At 32.0% G+C, this 24,365-nt stretch overlaps 3 protein-coding genes across 3 annotated transcripts; all 3 read left to right on the top strand.

Annotated features, from left to right (window-relative positions):
- Nucleotides 1-1,749: 1,749 nt before the first annotated feature.
- Nucleotides 1,750-7,100, top strand: LOC146538376 (terpene synthase-like). The gene is made up of 9 exons (XM_085186530.1): nucleotides 1,750-1,938; nucleotides 2,475-2,629; nucleotides 3,020-3,161; nucleotides 3,661-3,781; nucleotides 4,207-4,346; nucleotides 4,808-4,843; nucleotides 5,415-5,514; nucleotides 6,323-6,450; nucleotides 6,960-7,100. The coding sequence occupies exons 1-9, from the start codon at nucleotides 1,891-1,893 to the stop codon at nucleotides 7,029-7,031; spliced, it is 942 nt and encodes a 313-aa protein (XP_085042656.1). The 5' UTR covers nucleotides 1,750-1,890; the 3' UTR covers nucleotides 7,032-7,100.
- A 3,765-nt stretch (nucleotides 7,101-10,865) lies between these two features.
- Nucleotides 10,866-16,804, top strand: LOC146538375 (terpene synthase-like). Its single transcript, XM_085186528.1, has 9 exons — nucleotides 10,866-11,280; nucleotides 11,763-11,917; nucleotides 14,319-14,460; nucleotides 14,780-14,900; nucleotides 15,305-15,444; nucleotides 15,555-15,590; nucleotides 15,714-15,813; nucleotides 16,145-16,272; nucleotides 16,688-16,804. The coding sequence occupies exons 1-9, from the start codon at nucleotides 11,215-11,217 to the stop codon at nucleotides 16,757-16,759; spliced, it is 960 nt and encodes a 319-aa protein (XP_085042654.1). The 5' UTR covers nucleotides 10,866-11,214; the 3' UTR covers nucleotides 16,760-16,804.
- Nucleotides 16,805-17,466: 662 nt separating this feature from the next.
- On the top strand, nucleotides 17,467-24,210 carry LOC146538374 (terpene synthase-like). The gene is made up of 9 exons (XM_085187047.1): nucleotides 17,467-17,535; nucleotides 18,132-18,286; nucleotides 19,515-19,656; nucleotides 19,850-19,964; nucleotides 21,782-21,921; nucleotides 22,551-22,586; nucleotides 22,704-22,803; nucleotides 23,149-23,276; nucleotides 24,048-24,210. The coding sequence occupies exons 1-9, from the start codon at nucleotides 17,467-17,469 to the stop codon at nucleotides 24,117-24,119; spliced, it is 957 nt and encodes a 318-aa protein (XP_085043173.1). The 3' UTR covers nucleotides 24,120-24,210.
- The last annotated feature ends 155 nt before the right edge of the window (nucleotides 24,211-24,365 follow it).

Genomic DNA, 24,365 nt, shown 5'->3' with positions numbered 1-24,365 from the left:
AGCGCGGCGTTGAGTCCCGCCACTAGACAATGCTGCCAGAACTCGGTGGAAAGTGGGGAACGGAATGTTTTAACACTAGGTTCCCTCTGTATATGTATCTAGGTACTCTCAATATACGTGGCCTTTCGCATTCACAGGTTATGATGTTTGTTTCTAAGGAAAAAAGAGTTCTAAATTAAATTTGTTAATTGTCACCAACTTTACAGTTATTTTTTTGCAAAAAAAAAATCACTCTGCTTTGTGTAGAATAAATTTGGCAGAGTAAATTTGAAAATGTAGTGAACCTGTTTCACCTCTCCCTTCGTGAAGGAAAAATCGGCGGTAATTTAACTGTGTGTGATTTTTAATGTTTTCTACTAAAACATATTTAAATACAAGGATAAAAACGATCATAAAAGTTAACTTTAGCTTTTAGGCTATTATCATATCAAAACTCATTCACTTTTATCCAGTCGTTTTTGAGTAATTCTCGAACAAACTAACTGAGAGACAAAAATTCTTCTGAGTGGCCTTTTAGCTTCTGTTGTCAATATTAACCGGCCTGTTTATTTTTTTTTATATATTCCATGCTTAGAATTGTTTTTTTATCATTTTATTATAATAATTATAATGGATATAAATTATAAACAATTTAATTTAAAAATAACATAATTTATACTAATAAATTACATAAATGTGTTTTTATTTCTCACAATTAAATGTAATTAAAATAACACAATGAACAATAGAAATAAGTTTTTATAAACGCCATTGTTAAAAGAAACATCAAAAATTAATTAAACTAAATTTTTAAAGGAAATTAACTGTATTAAATGTTAGTAACTTAAAGTTGTTTTAACAACCATTCTTGATGAGTAATTTATTGATTGATTTTATAGCTAAAATTTAGCCTTTCTTGTTTTTTTTTGTAATATACTTTAATTACTTTTCCTTACGATTACGTTTTTTGTAATATTTATTTATTTATTACATTTAGCAAATTTATACAAGAAACAATTTGTACGATAATAACCGCGTGTGTGTGTGTGTGTGTGTGTTTGTGTGTACCTGTGTGTGTGTGCATGTGTGTCTGTGTGTATGTGCATCTGAAATTTAATAAGATTTTCAGTGTCTCTATAATTTAGTGTACGAAACCAATTATACAATACAATTCTACACCTTCGTAACGTTAGACGGTAGATTTTAAGGTATTCATTGACTTTATTGTACAGCGTTGGGCTCAAATAAACGTAATGTTTATTTGGGGAGGCCAAACGTCTTTTTTCAATCGGATATACTTTATTATATTTGCGTTTCAAATTTACACTATTCTGGTTGTAAAATATTTTTTTATGTTTCCGTAAATAGCGTGCCAGATAAACAATTGTCGAATTGTGTGTGATAACTTTTAACACACATTTTTGGGCTCTCTCCAGTCGAAGCATCGTGCATTTCGATGCTCCACCCCATGCTGGAATGCAGTAATTTAAAATAGACTGCACAAGAGAAAAATAAACCATTTTTAAGATTACCTGAGTTGCGCTAGATCTAAGATTTCTAAATATATATATGAGTTTCCCTAATCGGGATACCATAGCATTTATATGTTCAGTACACGTGAGAATAAAATATACGTCAATACTAACGTAAAAACTGAAATAACTACCACGTCTGTCACGTTTGCAGGTCACAAACGAACCTACGCGCTCACAAGCGTGAAGACGGGAGCCAAACGCTTGCTAAGCCATCACAGACAGAAGTTTATTAATAAATTATTTATTAATTTATTATTTGGGGAAAAGCTTTTAATCTGGTAACATTATCAAGCATTCATTATAGTATTTAAGTTTAGAGAGGGATACACAAGTGGTCATTGATTCTTTTCTTTTAGATTTACGTTATAGAGTGAACATGGACGTTCAGAAAATAAGCGAAAATAGTGATTTGTATATGGAAAATGTGAGTAAATAATAAATGTTTTTATATGAAAATATTATTATTGATAGAAACATAAAAGAGAGGGTATTCTAAAGGAATTATATTTCTTACTCTTATCCCCTAAGAAATAATATTTTTAGGATTGTTTTTTATCATCATACAAATGGAATGCTAAAGATTCAGCCAATTCAGTAAAACTGTTATAACAATTAGCAAATTTGTCGAATTAAGTACTTTAAATTGATATAACTTTTTTATTTATAAACCAATTTTAATAAAATAAACCATATAAGTTAACGGAAGCTTGCCAGAATCCAATAGTGAAAACCGCATTTAAATCGGTTCAGCCGATTCTGATAATAGCGATAACAAACGCACAGACAAACATAAAAAAATTAAAAATCATTGTTTTGTGTTTTATTACATTGATAAGGGTCCCTAATAACATTTTTTTTAAATATCTTTAAAGCACAGACATCGATTCGTTACCATTTTGTTATAAGTATAGATATAGTTTATTATAGTTCATATAAATTATTTGTCGTATAAATTTTCAGGAACTCTTATTACCATATAACCATGTCTTACAAGTGTCAGGGAAACAAATGCGGATGAAAATTGTTAAGGCTCTCAATCACTGGCTAAAGGTTCCCGAAGGAGATATGGAAAATATTGTCAATTTAATTCATATGATGCATGTCGCGTCTTTGCTGTAAGTATTTATTTTATTCAGCCCCACTCATCTCTTTTAGCTTTTAAGAATACTTTTAGCTTTAGTTTCGAGTTTGTAGTTTTTTCACGCTGTAGTTGTTCTTACCAAAAATTCTGGGGTAGGCACCAGACTATTTTGGTGTGGGCATCCATCCGTCTCCTGCATTCCTGTGGGCATAGGGATGCAGGAGAGGGGTTGGTGGTTAACTGGTAAAATCATATATTTAAAATAGTAAAAAGAATGACCATTACCATTTTTCGTCTTATACTACATGGTATAAATCCCGGCGTGTATTCCCATGGTTTACCATTCAGCATAAGCTCATCTACTTGGATTAATATTTAGATAAGATTTAATATATTTTATAATTTATATACTTATATAATACAGACTGGATGATATTCAAGACGACAGTAAATTGCGTCGAGGGCTGCCAGTCGCACATAATGTCTACGGAGTTCCTATAACCCTTAACGCCTCGTGTCACGCTATATTCTTAGTCCTCACTAAGTCCTACGACATCAACCCAAAGGTAAATTAAGAAACTTAACATAAAATACTTTATTTCTGCCTTGTAAACACATATTTTTGAAGAGGAAATGAAAAAGATTACTTAGTTCTGTCTTTTGATTATTACAATAAATTAATCTTTAGTATAAAAAAATTTGAAATTTTTGAACAAACAAAAAAATAAAAAAATACAGTCGAATTGATAACCTCCTTCTTTTTAAAGTCGGTTAAAAACAGCAATACTCGTATATTATAGTTTTTCGATGACCTACTGTTCTGGTGGACGCGGGTAGCCTTTCGGTGACCTTCTAGCAGTTGGTCAGGGTATCTAGCTATCTTAATCTAATCTATCATATTTATTATATAAGAATTAGAGCTTATTTTAAGAAGAAGAAGAAGAATTTATTTATTATTGTTATTATTAATAACGTTTAGAAGGATATATGTAAAGTGGCTGGCAACAACTAGATGGGAGAGCCGAATATCTGGCGATGATTAGTCAATTTATATTTACTTAACAGGTTTCAAAAATAATGGCAGAGTCTTTCTTGTGGGGTCTGCGTGGACAAGGAATGGACCTTCACTGGCGTGAAAATTTTGTATGCCCTACAATAGAACAGTATATGAAAATGGTTGAACTCAGTAAGTAATCCATAATAATTTGAAATGTAAATTTGCAAACTTTCTAAAATGTAAATGGTCGTAGATTTGATTCGCCCTGGGTAAAATGAATTGTTTCATTTCTTTGCGGTGTAAACGGAGTGTCTTGACACTACTTTTTTTATTTTTTATTTATTTATTTTTTTTACAATCTTAATATATAAAAAATCTCTTGCCAAACTCGTGAGTTTGTAGGCAAGAAGCGCTCTTTACTTACTACATTAATCTAAACTACACTTATAATTTAACCATACATACATAACACAAAAAATAAAAGATAAATAACATTAATAAACTTAACAAATCTTATATATTATATCTATTCCTGTACTATATCTATTCTATGTTATATCTATCTATGTTATATGGGATGCAACGTCAAGCTAAAAAAATAATTGTAATTTCAGAGACTGGCTATATGTTCAATGGGGCGTATGAGCTGATGCAGCTATATAGTGACAACAAGACGGATTACAGTAATGTTATTTCTATTATGGGAAGATTATTTCAAATTAGAGATGATTATTGCAATTTAAAACATCGAGAGGTGATTTTAATTTATACATAAAATTTAATTTTATTTCATTTTCACTTGTTTTTTGTGTGGATGCTATTAATAAAACATTTATACAGTGTTTTTCTAATCGCTACTTTAAATGAAACCACAGTTTTGGCTACTCTATAAAAGATTGATAATATATTTTTTTTAGGTATGGGTTTGAAATATTTTAATATTTGCTCCCGTAAAAGCTTTCTACTTCTACGCTTTCATCCTGTATACATATTACAATTTTTTTATCTAGCTTAGTCAAGATAAAAAATTGAGATAATGCAAAATTCATATTATTTAAAATATAAGTTTGTTACTTTAAGTAATTTCTTATATATTAAAAGCGTAGTATGGTTTGCCTTTCAATTTGTTTCCCCTTCTAAATCAACATAGACAATATTTTTCTACAAAACCACATGTATATTTAAAATATGAATAAAATATTTTTAAATTTTTAGGCTTTAGAAGAATGGCCGGGAGAAGATGATATAGAGGTAACGATTACTTAGACTTTCTAAGCGCAGTGGGACAAGCACCTTACTGTAAACACATTGGTTGTAGATTCGATCACTATTTTAGGGGATTGAGTTATTATCATTATCGATTCGACATTCAATACGATGTGTTGCTAATTCACACAGAAACTAAAGAATGGACTGTCTTAATTCTTAAGTTATCCTTGCTTATCCTTCTTATTATGTCTTCTGCCTACTATGTGAATCTACAGCAAACACCATAAAAAATCCAAATCAAAATATATAACAAGCTCAGAATATAAAAGAAAATAAAAATTAGACAAGTAAAAAAACAAAATGGTAAAAGGAGTAAGGCCCAGCGAAATTTAGCAGGACAATTTTTTTTTATTTATAATAACATGACTTCCCCGGGTCTGGTTCAAACTTACTACAACAACTCATAAGTCAGGACTTAGGACTCATGGACTCATGCAGGCATGAGGCTACTGTAAACCTGATGGTGGTCTCATGGGTTAATAACCATTTATAATATCTTGAAAATCGGGAGTAAAGATTGGTACTCTAAGATATAATTAATTGAATATTTAAGGTAATCAGAGATCACGATTTCTGCGAGGATATAACGGAGGGCAAGTTTAGTTTTCCCGTCATACACGCGCTCAGCACACCTGAAGGCAAACCAATATTAAGTATCCTTAAAAACTGTTATTTATTTGATAAATTGAAAAGATTCTTCTACGAGAGAAGAAGAGAAGAAAAAATAAAACCAAAGTTTCTCAGCTCTAACTCAACGTGTTGTGTTCAAAGTTCACTGTGAGAGAAGTACGAGGTGTGATCAGAAACTAAGGGAACTTTCACCTTTTTTTTCAACTTTCAATTTGGCTTGTTCTTATAGTTCTCTGTAGTGTTTATAATTTTGAATAGATAAATTGAGTATTTTTCACCATATAATTTCATACGTTTCATATAGTTTCTTATAATATTCTTATTTTTGTGTCTTATATTCATTATCATATTACTGAGCTGGCTGATGATATCAGATAGTAGAGCTCTTCCACGTTTAGGAGTTAAGGAATATTCTTTGAAATATTGTAGGGAATAATTGCATACTATAAGGTTATTCCGATGAGCTGATGGTTGTGGATATAATTACTCAATTGCTAATGATTAAGTTGTTTTGTCTTTGTACTTGCCTATACTAACTTTTATAATATGAAGAGGGCAGTAGTGATGCCACTCTAGTAAATTACATATTTATTTAAACATATAGTTTCATTTTTCGCTCTGGTGTCGATGTAAAGCGTGGTGTTTTTCGCCACTCAACCCGCGCATTGTTTCCAGAATTCTGCAGAAAGTGGGTAACAGATGTGTCTTAATGGGAACGAAATTTCTTAACACTAGGTTCCCAGGTTGGCTTTGCCTATCCTGCAATGTGCGGGATACACTGTGAAGCTAAATAAATAATATTTTAAATAACTTTCTGAACAGTTTATTCAGATATTTTAAAGCAAAGAACTCGAGATGTTCAACTAAAGAAGTACTGCGTGTCTTTAATGGAAAAGATTGGCAGCTTGCAATACACATGTGACGTTTTAGAAAAATTGGATCGAGAAGCTAGAGAGGAGGTAAATTAATTGCAATCTTGTAATTCAATTTATTAATATTTCAAGGATCTAACTTTATATGTTATTGATTAAAACATATCTATATAAAAAAATAGACGTACCTAAGTACGAAATGAGCAAGGGTTTTTTAAAACGCAACTTTTGAGGCCAGTTGTGGCGTGTGACTGTAAACGCGACTGGTTGTGGGTTCGATCCCCGCTTGAAGATATGTCATATTTATTTGAATTTATATTTTGACAATGCCTTCAGAATTCGGCGGAGAGTGAGGAATGAATGGAATGTCTTATGATTAGGTTCCCTCTGCCTTCTTCTGTGTGCGGGATAAAGCCTAAAGCTTTGATTTGATTTTATATAGATTTTTTAAGTTATAATCAGTTTCCCAAAGTTTATACTAGAAACAAATTTATTTATTTTTATAAGATTTAAAGCATATTAATTATAAAAAAATACATTTTAATGTCTCATATGGTAATAGCATTTTTAAGGGCATTTTTTCATTTGGTTTTTAGGTTGCTAGACTTGGCGGCAACCCAGAGATGATAGCTGTGCTCGATGAACTTCTTTCTTGGAAAACGAATTAAAATAAAGCAAATTTTGTATTTTGAGATGAAACAGAACAATAAAATATATACAATAAAATACTTTCTAAATGGAGGTTCATATTTTACGTTCGTTTATTTTAATTAAAGTTCGAATACAAGTGGAATTTATTATAGAATTTTATTGTTTTTTCTTAGATTATAATGTGATAAATTGTTAGCAATCATTTTTGTAATCGTCCGTTTTGTATTATATATCTACATGGTAATAATTTTAATTAAAATTGGCATTAATTATTTTGTTCTTATATTTTATGTGATATTTTTTATGGCTTACTATCAGCTAATAATCTAAGGTAATATGTCTCTACTTAATTTATTACTAAATACAAACTAAACATATAAATATAAATGCACAGAGCACACCCATTACCCACTATCCTGACCTACTTAGTTCATTTATTGCAATAGCGACAGGTAACAACAGGTTTTTCTTGTTTACGACCTGCAAATTCCCAAAAAATGGAGGGGAGGAGAGTTGGAAGTTTAGAGAACTGTCAAATCTGTGGGTTGTCGTGTTAAAAACTCGCTAATCCCGAGGTTCATAATAAATCTAAGTAGAAGTATTAACACTTTACTACTTACAGTATAAAGGATGAATTTAGTGTGTTATTTGGGGGATAACTATAAGAAGATATCTCAGTTTTCAGAACATACTGTAGGTATATTCATTCAACCAGATGCACTGAAAGTCTATAGTCGATACAAAAATGAAATTGCAAATTTGCTCCTACAATTGTCTTAGGCGCGTTGGCATACAAACTTGTCATATAAAAAGCGAGTTTCCTTTTACTCAATATTAAAATAAATGTTAAAATAAATTTCTTGGCTTCACAAAAAAATCGTAATATATAGAATTATTTATGATTTAAAATGAAATGGAAATACAATATGTTAAAAATGCAGTAGTAACGTAGAAAGTACCACCTGTAGCACCTCAAGCAATTGAATTTGTCATGCATGCATGCTTGCCTTATGCAAGTTCAGTCAGGTAAGAATAGAACTGATAGTATTTAGTGATATAATTAATTGATTTAATTACAGATAAAAGTACTCGCGTCAGTAATATAAAAACCATTAGAGAAATTTAATATGGCTAATTTGGATCTTCATTTTCTATTTCATTTCTAATATCATCTCATACTTTATTGAGTACTGTAACAGTGTCCAGGCCAATAACCAAGTTGTAAAGGAAATAAGATATTATTTCTCTTTAGGTATAAATAAAGTTATTGAAGTACTACAATTTTTTCGAGTACTTTGGACAGAAAATAAAAAATTAAAATTATTCTATATAATAATATAATAAACCGTCATGGCGCAGCGGCACAAGGGTGTGACTGCAACGCGACGTTTGTGGGTTTGATCTCCACTCGACGAGTGAAATATTTATTTACGTTTATATTTCCATTTCTTCGCTCTGGTGTCGAGGCAAAGCGCGGCGTTGAGTTCTGCCACTCAACACGCAATGCCTCCAGAATTCGGCAGAAAGTGGGGAACGGAGTGTATTAACATTAGGTACTCTCTGCCTACCCAGCTGTGTGCGGTTAGACTAGCACTTGTTGAGGTTCATATTTTGCTACGTTCTTTCATTTTATAATGATAATTAATAGATAGTCCTGTTTTTATTCTAGTGGAACGGAAACGGAATTTATAACACAATTTTTTTGCTTCCTTGTAAGTCGTAAGATACATTGTTAGCAATTATACGTGCAATCGCTTGTTTAGTATCATTATCATCGGCATGTGAAAAATGTTAATCACTTAACACTCTTTTATAAGGTAAACAGTACAGGTTGTAATCCCATATGTGTATATATATATATATATATATATATATATATATATATAAGGATTTATATATATATATATAAATCCTTTTATTTTTAGCGTTCCGTACCTCAAAAGGTAAAAATAGAAACCTTATAGGATTACTTTGTTGTCCATTATTTGTACCTAATGTGCGGACACTATATCGGACCGACTGATTAATAACCTAAACATATTTTGAATTTGAATTTTGAATATAAATATTTTTTTCTTTATCAAAAATTTCAAAAACTAAATTACTAAAACCTTCAAAATATAATGAATCTGTTTTGTTACTGTTACATAGCCATTATGAACAATTACTCATTTATATTTACTTATTTTAGTAAAATTAATATGCATATAATAAAAATATTGTATTGATCATTGAAAATTATATGTTTTATTTTATAATGTTTTTTACATAAACATGTTTTTAAACTGAAATAAAAGTAATTTATGTAAAACAATGAAAAATATAAATCTAATTTCCGTTTTTCTCAGATACAATTGTGAGATTTTTCATGCCTAATTTCATAACACGTCAACAGCAAATAATCTCTTTTCGTCTACAGATTTAATTCTAAGCAAAAAGATTAAAATTTTCGAAATATCTTTTTCATATATTAAGCCAAGCCCCAAAGACCCAATTATAGAGGTCCAAACATTTTTTCTTATATAGAGAACTTAATAATAGTTCATTAAAAAAATGACATTAGTTCCGCGAAAATCGCTAATTTAGAAATTATGATATTTTATTTTAAATTATTGTAGGAAAATATTAGTTATATTACATACATACCGTTCTAACTGGTTAACCTTTCAACCGAATCTTTATAAATAAGGCTTATGCAAATTGTTTGAGGCCTTGCTCTGTTTATCACTCCAGGTTTCTAGAATCTAATTTGGCTTTGCCTTCAATTTGACGACGGATCTGGACGTTCCAATATAGACACGTGTAAATCTATTTTATCAGGAGGATAAGTGTCTTGAAAGCATTAAATTTTACAATATCTTTTGAACTGAAAGCTGTATGAGCCAAGGTTCGAATTCAGCAACTAATTTCAACCTGCACTCATCTAATTGACCCAACTTGTAAAGAACTTCCTGCCGAATTCTGAAGAAATAAAAATAAAACTTTCCTTTTCTCTTATTATTTCTCACATCTTACATAATAAATGGTCAATTTTAAAAGTAAGTTCATTCGTTAAATATTTAAGTAGGACGTTGACTAGATGATTATAGATATTTCGATTTGTTAGTGTAGCATCATTATGTGAATAGCTTTATTTGCATATCTCTTTCACATCGTCTACTGTCGTCATAAATAGCTTATGGGGGATCCTCACGCTTTTTATATAACCTTATTTCAACCACACTGTATTTTCGAAGATCCACTGAGATTTTCCTCTACTTCACTTACCACTCACTTCTTACTTAATCTAGACAACTAAGACACCTAAGCATGTTCTCCTTCATTCTCACCTCGATATGACATCCTCGCTAGTACTTGCATACCTGACTCTACATCTATATATATAAAATCGAAAGGTCACACACTCATCACGAAATCTCAGAAACTATATGTCCTAGGAATCTGAAATTTTGCATAGGAGTTATTTATAGGACGTAGGTGCTCGCTAAGACGGGAATTTGTAATATTCGACTTCTAAGGGGTTGTTTTGGGTGTTGAAAGTTTGTATGAAACTTCGTCTAACATTTTCTAATGACATTTGTCTTTGTCATTCGTTACTATATGCTAGGAGTCTCAAATTTTACGTAGACGTCACTAGGACATAGCCATGGAGACAGAAATTAATAATAACATAGTTCATGCGGGTGAAACCGCGAGCGGGCCGCTAGTATCCTATAAAGAGATTGCATCATTACAGCATTCATCTTTCTTTAATTCTTCTTCTGTAATACCCACGCCTCCTGTAAAAGCGACTGAGACTTCACCGTCTCATCAATACTCCTAAGGAACCTTTGCAAATCCATTTCGTATCTACTAAACATATTTCTGAATTAAATCAATTCAGTCATTTTATCCGTTTTGTTCTACATCCACAAATGAAAAACTGTCTTTTTTTGGCTTCATGTTCCGCCGAATTATCGAGACATTGCCTTACTAACAAGTTACCGGAGCGAAAAAAATGAAAATATTTAACAATGTACAACGGAAAAATTATCTCTAGTTATTTATTTAAGAAATGAACGCAGAAAATTATATTTTTCAAATATAAATCTGCTACGCTATATCGTAAGCTTACAAACCTAATATAAAAGGATAAGATTACGGAAAGATTCTATTTATTACATTCTAAGTGGTCGTCGAACACAGTTCTTTTAAGAGACAATGTCAGAAGTGCATATAATAAACGTAGGTGAAAACAAAGAAAACGATGACTTGTTCTTGGAAAAAGTGAGTATTTTATAGTAATAATTACAATTTAAATTACTTTAGAACAACAATAAATTAATATTAAACTAATTGTGTTTTTATATTGTTATTTACTTAATAACAGTTGTTTTATTAATTATTCTAGTTTAGTTTACAGCTAGTGATTTGTAGATGTTTTTTATGGAATAAAAGTAAAATTGTAATAATTGAATTAATATTAAATTACCTTCACGTTGTACCACGCACACGGCAGGTTAGACAGAAGGAACATATTGTTAAGACACTCCGTTCTCCACTTCCTCTACATCAGAGCGAAGAAATGAGATAAAGTATAGTCATAGTCGTCGTATAGTCATAGTCGATTTTAGGCTTATATAATTTATAGCTCCGAGCACATTTTAAATTACTTGTGGAACTTGGTGTACAAAATGGCAGATACAACAGTAATTGTTTACTTTTTGATATTTCTACTTTTTTCTAGATCTTTTCTCTCCGTATTTTAGGAAATTCTTGCTCCGTTCAGTCATATTTGTCAAGTGAAAGGCAAGCAGTTAAGAATTAAGATCATGAGAGCTTTCAATCATTGGCTGCAAGCATCTGAGGCGGATGTGATGAAGGCTTTGGGCATTGTTAATTCGTTACACGTTGCTTCTTTACTGTAAGTTGATTATTTTCACAAAATGTATGACAAAATGATATAATAAGTATCTATAAATTTCTTATTGTTTATCAAATAATGTTATAAATAATAATTCTGTCATGTTATTTTTGTAGCTAGTTTTACGTTGTAAACTTATAATAATGTTTTTTTTTAAATTTGTTTATATCAAATAGAGTCCTAAACTACTGGAATGATTTTGAACATTTTATCACTAATAGAAATTTAAAAATTTCCATTATCAGAAATTACTATTATCAATTCACATAGACTATAATTTATTTCTAAGAAAAAATAGGTTATGTAAACAATGGTACCTATTTCTTATTACCTTTTTTAACATACTCTGTGTTTTCATCCCGTACTCCCGTCTCCTGGAATGGCGGATTCAGTGGTATTAGTAGCCCAAGGGACGAGTGTGATATTGGACGACGAGATACTTATGATACAATATGGCAAATACCATTTCAAACTATCCTGAACCCAATGCAGCTGTTGTGGAAATAACAACGGTGACAACGGGTCAAAACCAAAGTTCTAGTGTGAACTTTGAAGAAGTCGATGAAGCCCTCATGAACCATTTTGGAGCATAATTCTCTTGAATCTCGTTCAATCAAAAGATAAGGTTTTATCTTTATATTTAAAAAAAAACACATAATCTTGAAAACGAATAAAATTAATTTGTAAACGCCAACAATAATAAAAACACTATTCTAAATCGGTATGAGCATCTGTGAGCCTATGGACGTTGTAATATTAAAAAAAACAGTTACACTATAAAAAAGCTTTAGCTTTTTATGTGTTCAAAAATTATTGAATAACTGCTACATACTTATTTAATGATTTCATTAGTCGTTAAAATAATTTTATGTTAAATGCGCTTCAAAAACACAGTTATAAGAGATAATACACTTCAATTTTATTTATATGACTAGTGGATCCGGACGCGGCTACGCCTGCTTGAACTATAAGAATATTTTCGCGTCGGTCATACTCATACTGTGCCGCCCGAAGGCTAGGTGATTTGGAATCAGTGACATCTCTTTAATTATTTATTAAAATGTTATACAGTAAACTATAATTTCAATCTAGATAAAAGTGACTATTATATTTATTTTCATAACGTCCATAATATCAAAATGTCGCGGTAAGGTCACGACCTTAGCGACGGTTGTTATTAACATGGCAGAATAAATTGCATGTCAAATTAGAAAGTATTTTAATATATTAGTATATATGTGTAATGTAATGTTATATAGCCTATAGCACTTCTGAAGAATGCACCTTTCATACAAAACAAAAACAAAGTAAATCGGACCAGTAGATCCAGAGATCTTAGCGTTCAAACAAACAAACAAACAAACTCTTCCGCTTTATTATATTAGTATAGATGATGACGTAATCATACAATCTAAGCGGACCGCTAATACATTACAATTCTACTGTAATCTTTCTTAATAAGGATAGAAACATTAATTCTGTGCATGCAATATATAAAAAAATAAAAATTAGGTCGGTTATATATTAAAACGCGAACGTATTTCTGTGCGAAGTGCGAGAAAGCGAATTTGTGACCGGCTTTTCCATATACTTATAATAAAGGGGCCTAAAAGTCAATTCTGTATATGAAAGCTATAAAAAAAATTTTACTCGATTAATATATCGATTATAGGCGCTAAGCAACCACGAACATAAAAAAAATAATCCAGCAGCTTCTTCTACTATAAATTTTACATATAAAGTTACTTCCGCTTAAAACTACTACACCACCCATCCACACATATGTCAAATAAATAAGATTTTTTATTGGTTAATAGTAAAACAAACATCATTAAATAAGTTTTTTATAATTTTGAAGACAGTGCCAAGTAATACAAAAAGGCTTAGTAATTTGATATTGTAGTAAGGTCGCTATGACATAAATATGTTAAGGAAATTTATTTTTTATTTACTTTTTAGCTTACTTTGAAGTCGGTTGTTTTTTGTAAATTAAAATATTTTATTTCATCACTTTAGGTGATAGATAGACGTAAAAGGTAAATACAAATAAGTAAATAATTCCCTAATTAATTACCCACTTATGTTGTTTGAATTATGTAAGATTTCAATCTTGATTAGGTATTATTATTGTTTCACTTCAAGGGTCTCAAGTTGACCACCATCACCATCATATGTTCGACTATAAAAATTACTTGACCATAACTACGTTTAACTAATGATAATTATGTGACTATAATCAAAAGGACATTTCCTACATATCTAAGTATCATATATATAAGCATATGCCATATATGCACAGGGGAATGTCCTTGCTAGAGTAAAATCTTCACACAGGCTTTATAAGTCGAGATGCCAGTACATAAATATGTATTTTTTTAATGAAACTTATACAACTTGACAGAATTGACGATATACAAGATGATTCCACGCTCCGGAGGGGAATGCCCGCGGCACACTGCGTATACGGGGTACCTCTTACAGTTAACACAGCTTTTCATGCCGTATATCTGATATTGCAGGCAGCTTCTGCTACAGATCCCAGGGTAAGTTTAAAATATATTGTGAAAAACTAATAGTATATATCAATGTCATATACATAAATCCATAAACGTGGACTGTCACGTAAACAGTGCCACCAGTAAACAGACTTCACAAAAAAAATATTTCTTTGTAATTTAAAATGATAAAGTAATAGAAATTTCGAATTATCACTCAACTTACCATTACCTACATTTGCAAATAATAAAATAAATATTTATACAAGACAAATTTTGGTCAAATTGTTCCCAAATAATTAAATTAAAACTTATAATATAGTATATATATAGTATATAAGTCTACTTATAATATAAAATCTTTCAGGCGGAAAAAGTTCTGATTAAAGGTTTATTAGAGATGTCCCGAGGACAAGGCATAGACATATACTGGCGTGATAATTTAATATGCCCGACTGAAGAGCAATATAACAAAATGCTGGAACAAAGTAAATATTTATAAATATTATTCAAGTAGATAATAAGTAGTAGTAGTAGTAATTAAATTTCAAAACATTCTTCAATTTTTTATTCTTTGACTGTTCGATGCGTCGCAATAATTAGATAAGTGAAATAATTATATTTAAGCAATTCTTTTGAACCGTTAGTCAATATGTTATTTCTGAACCCCCCGCTAAAGATAAAGTGTGAAAATAAAAAAAAACCATAACTAAAGTGTAAGTTTACAATCGAATGCTTCCCGACTCCAATTATGACTCCGGTTAGTGGAGAACGGAGTGTCTTAAAACGAAATTCTCTCTGCCTATCACGCTATATATATGCAGAAAAAAACGTTGAGCTATCTAAAATAATTGATATAGGTAATAATGATAACATATAAAAATATTTACAGAAACAGGTCATTTTTTCCTCATGGGAGTTCGAATGATGCAGCTCTTTAGCTGCAACAAGACCGACTACAGCGAGCTGGTGTTGTTAATGGGTCGCTATTTCCAGATTAGAGACGATTATTGCAATTTGAGCCAGCAAGAGGTATTCATATATGATATTCTTTCATTCCGTCCTTTCTTCATTTCTTTCAAATAATAGAATCTTTTATTTTACAGTGTAAATAATATTTATTCAATAGTTATTTATTTCAGGCACTAGAAGAATGGCCAGGTTCAGAGGATTTACAGGTACCTGGGATTTCGATCTTTAATTTGTATATACTTATTTTGGACTTTTTATTATAAGAATATACTTACACAAATTAATTGAGTATATATTCCTAATTAATAAAATCAAATTTCAATCTCTAGGTGTGCAAGAGTAGCAGTTACTGCGAAGATATCACCGAGGGGAAGATAAGTTTGCCTATTATACACGCATTGCAGACAAAGAAAGCCGGAGCTGTCCTCAGTATCCTTTACAACTACATAGAAAACTGAATCTTATTTACTGTAAACACTATAGATAGATTATAATTATAAATGATAGATTTAGAAAAAATGCTTAACACATAGCCTAGACATATCAGGATTAAAATCAAGATATGTCATGGACACCAGTTGGTGGAGGTACAGATCTATAAGATCGAAGATAGTATTGTAGAGACCGGCCCTCCGTTCTCTCTGTCTACCCCGCTAGGGATAAAGCGTGAAGCTATGTATGTATGTTTGTATTTTCATTATTATATTGTAACCATAATGTGATGGCTGTTTTGAGTGTAGTTTCCTAAATTAAAATCTAGATATCCTTCGTCAAAAAACTCGTGATACAGATTTGAAGAAATACTGTGTATCTATTCTCGAAGAAGTGGGCAGCTTGGAGTACACTCGGAAAGTATTGGAAAAATTGGATCTAGAAATCAGGGCTGAAGTAAGGAACTGTGTTTATACATTTTTATTATCAGCTTCATTCTGTTTCCCGCACACAGCAGTGTAGACAGAGAGAATCTAGTGTTAAGATACTCCGTTCCTCATTTTCAGAAGGCAGAAGTCAGCTTTTGCCTCATTTTTATTATCGTTAGAAATAAAAGATATCCTTTTTTTTTATCTTTAGGTAGGAATTGATAAAAAGGGAAGATATTATGCTAATAAGTAATAACTAATTAATTTAATTGATAAATAACTCAAAATCTTTATTGATTTATAATTATTTAAATTTATAAAAAATCAGCACACAGCAGAATAGGCAGAAGGAAACAAGTGTTGAGACACTCTGTTTCCCACATTGTTTATTATAAAAAATCAATACAGAGAATATCACACTTAAATAAACAAATTGTTTGCAGGTGGCCCGTCTTGGCGGTAATCCTCTTATAGATGAAGTGCTAGATTCGCTTTTAAGTTGGAAGAATAATTAAATGAAAAATATAAAATATATATATATATATAAAAATGCAATCGTTGTGGTGAATAAATTAATATAAATTGTTAAATAGTACTTATGATCTATAAAACTCTTTTATTTATTCCTATTTAACTGTCAATCTATCTATATTAAAAAATCGATGCTTTTGTGACTAGTAAAAGCTGAATTTTTAAGTTGATTGGCCTAATTTATTGTTAAGACCGTACGCATACCGTTTTAATTTTATATTAGACAAATGAACCTACTAGCTTTGAAAGCAGGGCTCTTTAACAGGTAGTGCGAACTACAGGTACATAAAAACCTGATTCACCTATGTTAAAGCAGAGATGCGAGCGGCATTGAAATATGTTTTTAAAATGTTGTAAAAGAAATATATATATATTTTCAACTAATCTAACTCGTCAGGTAGACTTAGGCGAGTATGGGTAAATCCCGACGCCAAATTTATTTCAATAATTATCAAGATTTAACCCAAATAGCTTCAGTAATACTAGATGTACCCGTGTAATCTTAGGTTTACATCACGTTTGAAGATATTATTGTTATAAGTTGAAGCTGATTTTATATAATAATGAAATTGCTTATTTGACCTGCGCCAGAACCTTTAAAAACCTGTTCGAGGTATAAAAAGTAAGATTAAGTTAGGATTCAATTTATTATTTTCTAAGTGGCCGTCGAAGACAATCGTTCAAATAAACAATGTCAGAAACAGAAGTGCCTATAATAAAAGTAGATAGCAAAGAAAACGGTGATTTGGTCTTGGAAGAAGTGAGTATTTATAATAATTTTTTTTTAGCTTCACGCTGTATCCCGCACACAGCAAGGTAGGCACGGCAGAGGGAACCTAGTGTTAAGACACTCGGTTCTCCACTTTCCGCCAAATTTTGGAGGCCTTGCGTGTTGAGTGGCGGAATTTAAAGCCGTGCTTTGCATCGACACCAGAGTGAAGAAATGGAAATATAAATTTAGGTAAATATTTCATTTCTTCGAGTGGGGATCGAACCCGTAACCGTCGCGTTACAGTTACCCTTGTTCCACTGGGCAACGACGGCCTAATAATATTTTTTAATTTAAATTTAATATTTGGCAAAAAGTTTTTTTACCAAATGTTTTTTTATGTCGTACCTACTTTATGGCGGTTATTTTATTATAGCAGTTTAGTGTATAACTAAGGTGCTCCAAAAGCCTTTATGGCATTAATATTTTATTTACGTACGGATCAAGCCACTGAGAGTTGATTTCGTTTTAAAGTATTGAATTATTGAAAAAAAAGTTTTTCTGTAGCTTCACGCTGTATTCTATGTCACGTCGTAGGGTAGGCAGAGGGAATCTCAATATAAATTTATATTTTTCCTGTATTTTAGAAAATTCTTGCTCCGTTCAGCCATGTTTGTCAAGTGAAAGGCAAGCAATTAAGATTTAAGATAATAAGAGCTTTCAATCATTGGCTGCAAGCATCTGAGGTGGATGTGAAAAAGATTTTGGACATCGTTAGCTCGTTACACGTAGCTTGTTTACTGTAAGTCGTTTTTTTACATATTGTATGACAAAATGGACTATTTTAAAAACAAAAATCGAAAATATACAATATTCACTTATTACTCTTATACCCTGTAGTTCTGATCCGCTGTAGGAGTTTGGCCTTATCCTGCTTATAAACATTCCTTTCTGGGATATTTGTAAAGTCATGTTTTAGGGATTAGATGCAAAAGAAGTTTTTGGATTAGAGGAAAAACTACTCATTTTGACCCTACTCTCGTAGGGCAGACAGATAATTTTGTCATTTGCAGGGTGACGCCTGTTCCCGCAAATAGGTATTCAACAGGGTTTGTCACACCGTCGGATGAGGGTAATTTTTATACAGATGTTTTTTCTCTTGGTCCTGACAATAAAGACAAGACCTGCATTCCTGTGAAACTTTTCCCGTCTAGGGAAAAATGGCAAATTCTACAGCCGCGAGTAGCATCGTCCCCATTGTCTTCTTCTTCCTGGTATTAATCCTGGCTATTACCAGGGTCTGCCTTCCTACTCAACCTACTCCACTTTGCACTACCGCCATTGTAATAAACAAAAATATATACATGTCAAAATTAAATAAGGAATGCGGTGCCTCTCAGGCCGATGACCAAAAGGTAAGGTAAAAAACCTTTTTGATATGTTTTCAACATATTATATTTTATTTTGTTTTTCTACCCTTCTTTTAATGATTTCAAACTTTAAATGGATAGCGTACTAACCTGCAGAATTGAGTATAAAAAAATATGAATAGGAGATAATGAATCTAGCAATTATATACAAAAAGAATCAGTAGTAAATCCATACTATTTTCCTATTTTAGATTTCTTTCGCTATTTCATCTATATGCATAAGTGAAGTAATATTATATTTTGTAATAATATGTACTTATTTATTATTTAAAACAAATAAGTAATAGTATGTATTTGTAGAAAATAAAAAAAAAAAATCTTGCTGAGTTTCTTGCGCCGGTTCTTCTCATGAGGTACTAACTAGTGAACGGGTGGTAAATTATTTGACATTCAAAAAATAAAGCTAAACTTCTAACTTTTTATTTTGAATAAAAATATTTGAATTGAATTGAATTAAATATCTTATATCTTGTACTGTAAGCTTTGTTGAATCGTTTTTACGAGACAAGTTATGGGTTGCAAGTTTAAAGTAAGTATATTACATTATTTCTTTTTTTTTCCTTTCCATATCGGTGATTTTTATTTCTGACGATTTTACAGTATTGACGATGTACAAGATAATTCTACGCTCCGGAGGGGACTGCCCGCCGCACACTGCGTATATGGAATACCTCTAACGATTAACACCGTTTTACATACCCTATTTCTGGTGTCAGAGGAAGCTTTTGCTGTAGATCCCAGAGTAAGTTTAAAATATCATGAACGCTTGAAGTTTCTGTTTTAATTAAAAATTTAAAAAGGAGAATTCATAGAAACTAACAATTATCACTTAACTGCTATATTTATAAACGTTTCCAAATGCTTTCATTTCGAAAAATTCATGACTAAACAGAATCTATTTAAATCATCACGATACACGATATTAAATCTTTCAGGCGGCAAAACTCCTGATGGAAGATTTTTTAGAGATGTGCCGAGGACAAGGGAGAGATATATACTGGCGTGATAACTTAATATGTCCGACTGAAGGACAATATTATAAAATGCTAGAACAAAGTAAATATTCATAAATATTATTCAAGTAATGTCCAATTAAATTCCAAAATATTCCTAATTTTTTTTAGTCTATGTGCCAGCCAGTAATTAGCGTCGTTCTTATATAACCTCTATGGTCATTATTTGATTATTTCTAACACGGCCTCTCCTGACATGGCAGCGTCCCGATGCCATCCTCTATTTCATTAGAAGGATCAGCTTCATCAGTACTAGTAGAGCTCACATTATCAGTTTCGTTATGGTCTGTAATATGAAATGGAATTAGTTATTTCAGTAAGTAACGTTAATTAGTTTTAAGTATAACTGTCAGTTTATATCTGAAATCTATCCTTGAATATGTATCTTTGAACTTTCGTATTAAACAATGACACAAGAATGAAAATCAAATACGCGTGGTAGGATTTTACTTCAGATCTCTTCTCACGCAACCGGATACTAGATGCATTAGAATTACATCAGTCTCTTGTAAGTCAATCCGACACCTACAAATTAAACATTAACTCAGAAACCAAATAGAAATAGTAGGATTTTGCATCGGATCTCTTCCCACTCACCCGAATACTAAATGCATCAGGATTTACACCAGTCTCTTGTGAGTCAATCTGACACCTACAGAGGTTTACAGTAACTAAAAAATGCAAACAAATATAATCTGTAGACTTTGGCATCAGATCTCTTCTCACCCTTGTGAGTCACTCTGACACTACAGAAGTAAGACCGGACTTACTGGGTCTCTAGTCAGCCTGGGCCCCACCGACGCAACCACATGCCTCCTTACTAACTTTTAGTTACCGTACACACAGCACTGCGCAACACACACTAACTAAAAATTACATAAGCACCATGTACAACAAAAACATGGTGAGTACAAAAATAGTTTGATACATAGTCAAGAACAAATAGATACTAAATGGGAAAACTATCAATCAAAGAAAGCAGCACATGTATCTGGTGTCCATTCTCCTCGCCATAATACCAGCTATGCATATCATACCATGTACCTAGCAGCGGCTATTATTTTATTTTGACTCCGCCTAACCTGACCACGAGCAAAAGGATGTCTAATCTTTACAGTTATTTGGTAAAGTATGTAAACTTTATCGATTTCGTCACACCACGTGTGGACGTCATAAATATTGAGGCAAAATCGGAAACATAATATTGGTTTGATCTCACCGTGAAAGAGTTCACACTTCAAGTAACCGCTCAGCTGTATTGCTCTACTGGTGCTTGTCGTCCCACAGATAACGGCAACTCTGGTAACTGCGTTGGCGTTGTTTAGGTTGATGTCGATGGTGCAGGAGCACATTGTGCCGCATCCAGCACCAACACGAAGTCAGACTCCGCGGTTTTATCTCGCGAAATGATTAGTAGGGGAGGAAGTTCGCGTACGGCGTCTCCCTCTAGTTTTGCAACGTCAGCTATCAGAAGACATTGCTATGTAGCTCTACCCGATTACACAAAAATATTAGAAAGATCAGGAATGGGATGGCTTAGTAGCTAAGGCTTCTATCCCACTTCTGATGTAAGAAACTATTGGAAATATTAAATAAAGTGGGAAAGGTAATGAATTAAAACAAGCCTTCAAATAATTATTAAACAACCAAAGGGAATTATCTAGCAGTCTAATAACAATATCTGGTTGTAAAGAATTCATTGGGCAGAGTGACGTTCGCGATCTTCCTCTTTCGGTCGTCGTTGACAGCCCATAAAAGTGCCAGCCAGTAATTAGCGTCGTTCTTATATAACCTCTATGGTCATTATTTGATTATTTCTAACAATATATATATAATATATAAAAATATTTACAGAAACAGGTCATTTTTTCCTCATGGGAGTTCGCATGATGCAGCTATTTAGCTGCAACAAGACCGACTACAGCGAGCTGGTGTTGCTAATGGGTCGCTATTTTCAGATTAGAGACGATTATTGCAATTTGAGCCAACAAGAGGTATTTATGTATAATATTTATTTGTCTTATTTTTAAGTAAAACAGACAGCAAAGTAAATTATTAATTGCTAACATAAAGAATGATACAAAGACCAATTCAGTCTTTACAGACTAAATAAACAAACACAATATATAATCTAAACAACTTAAATATTATATTTTTATATATAACTAGCGGACGCGCGCAGCTTCGCTTGCGTATTTAAGGGTGAATTCTAATAACCCATGAAACATGTGTTCAATGATATATTTTTAAGAGTCTAAATTTCAAATTTTATAAAAATCGGTGGCGATTTAAAGATTTTTCCATACAAACTTTCAACCCCTTATTTACACCCTTAGGGGATGAATTCTAGAAAACCATGAAACATATGTTCAATTAAATATTTTTAAGAGTCTAAATATCTAATTTTAAAAAAATCGGTGGCGATTTAAGAATATTCCCATACAAACTTTCAACCCCTTATTTGCACCCTTAGGGGGCGAATTCTAGAAAACCATGAAACATGTGTTTAATTATGTACGTTTAAGAGTCTGAATTTCAAATCTAACGTTGATCTCAAAAGATTAAATTAAAAAAACCAATTTTACAGTGTAAATAATATTTATTCAATAGTTATTTATTTCAGGCACTAGAAGAATGGCCAGGAGCAGAAGAATTACAGGTATTTGTGATTTGGATCTTTCAAATCAGACACTTATTTTGGACTTTTTAATTATATCCTTAAACTAATTTATTGAGTATATATTCCTAATTAATAAAATATTATTTTAATCTCTAGGTGTGCAAGAGTAGCAGTTACTGCGAAGATATCACCGAGGGGAAGATAAGTTTGCCTATTATACACGCATTGCAGACAAAAAAAGCCGGAGCTGTCCTCAGTATCCTTTACAACTACATAGAAAACTAAATGTTATTTACTATATACACTATGTATTATCTCATTTACTATATATAAACAATATTATCATTATAAATTTTAGATTGGGAAAAAAAAACTTAACACAGCCTAGACATACCAGGATTAAAATCAACATATGTCATGGACATAAGTTGGTGGAGGTACAGATCTACAAGACCGAAGATAGTGGTTTATTATAGAAAATTGCAGCCCAATTTTCTTAGATTAATATTGTAGTATCTTTTCATTATTACACTGGGACCATAATTACAGATTACAGAGTAATAAAGTTGTTTCGCGTATAGTTTTCTTAATAAAAAAATAGATATCCTTCGTCAAAAAACTCGTGATACAGATTTGAAGAAATACTGTGTATCTATTCTCGAAGAAGTCGGCAGCTTGCAATACACTCGCAAAATATTGGAAAAATTGGATCTAGAAATTAGAGCTGAAGTATGAAACTATTATTCTTACATTCCTACTATATATCTTCTATTTCCTTCCTGCTCAACCTAATCCACATTTCACGGTCTATAACGTCCTCGGTGGCACATTGGTACTCATGTCCTGTATCACGACGTCCAACCAGTGCTTCCTTGGACGTCCGGGAGGTCTCACTCCCGGGACTGATATAGCAATGTACATGCATCTGACATAGTTCTTAGGCCGGTGCGTAACGTGCCATACCATGTCAGGCGACACTACCTTGAATGAATGTGTTACATATGCAGTAAGACCGCATTACTCCGCACACCTCATCATCTTCATTTCCGAGACGTGAAGCACCTGAGTATGTCGAGACAGTGCTGGCTGGTGAGTTCTTTTATAACAGCATTTGCTACCGTATAAAAGAACAGTCGAATGATGGTCTTGTATATCAGACCCTTGAGTTTGGGCGATATGCTGCTATCGCAGACCACACCAGTGACCTCCCGCCATTTGGCCTAAGCAGCGTTTATCCGGCTATTTACATCGTGATCGATGCCTCCAGACTCGTGTATAACGGATCCAAGGTACTGAACTTCTCCGACGTAACGGCCTGGAGTTTCCGTCTGGGTACTATCGTCCTTAGCCGTGCCCATACATTGACAAGGTAGAACTAGCCCACTTATCGAAGGTATAGAGCGTATAAATAAGTCAAATGCTTTAGTGATATATACTTATTGAAATTTATTAAAATATATAGAGAGAATATTACACTTAAATTATTCAAACTGTTTGCAGGTGGCCCGTCTTGGCGGTAATCCTCTAATGGATGAAGTGCTAGATTCACTTTTAAGTTGGAAGGATGATTAAAGGAAAAATATAAAAAATATATAAATACAAAAATTGTATTAAATATACAATATCAATGGTGAATGAATTAAGATAAGTTATTAAATAGTATTTATGCTCTATAAAAGTCTTTTATTTATTCCTTAACTGTCAAACAATCTATCTATATTGAAAATCTTGCCATGTTTTTGTGACTCCCAGATTTAATCTGCTGAAGTTTTGAGGTTCTTTATTCAATACACTTATGCCAACATTCTTATACAGTTG

Source organism: Heliconius melpomene, chromosome 6 (genome assembly GCF_056956725.1).
Source record: "Heliconius melpomene rosina isolate 202511_hmr_F chromosome 6, ASM5695672v1, whole genome shotgun sequence".
NCBI lineage: Eukaryota > Metazoa > Arthropoda > Insecta > Lepidoptera > Nymphalidae > Heliconius > Heliconius melpomene.
Note: the sequence above shows the minus strand (reverse complement) of the source record. Positions and strands in the feature narration are given on the sequence as shown.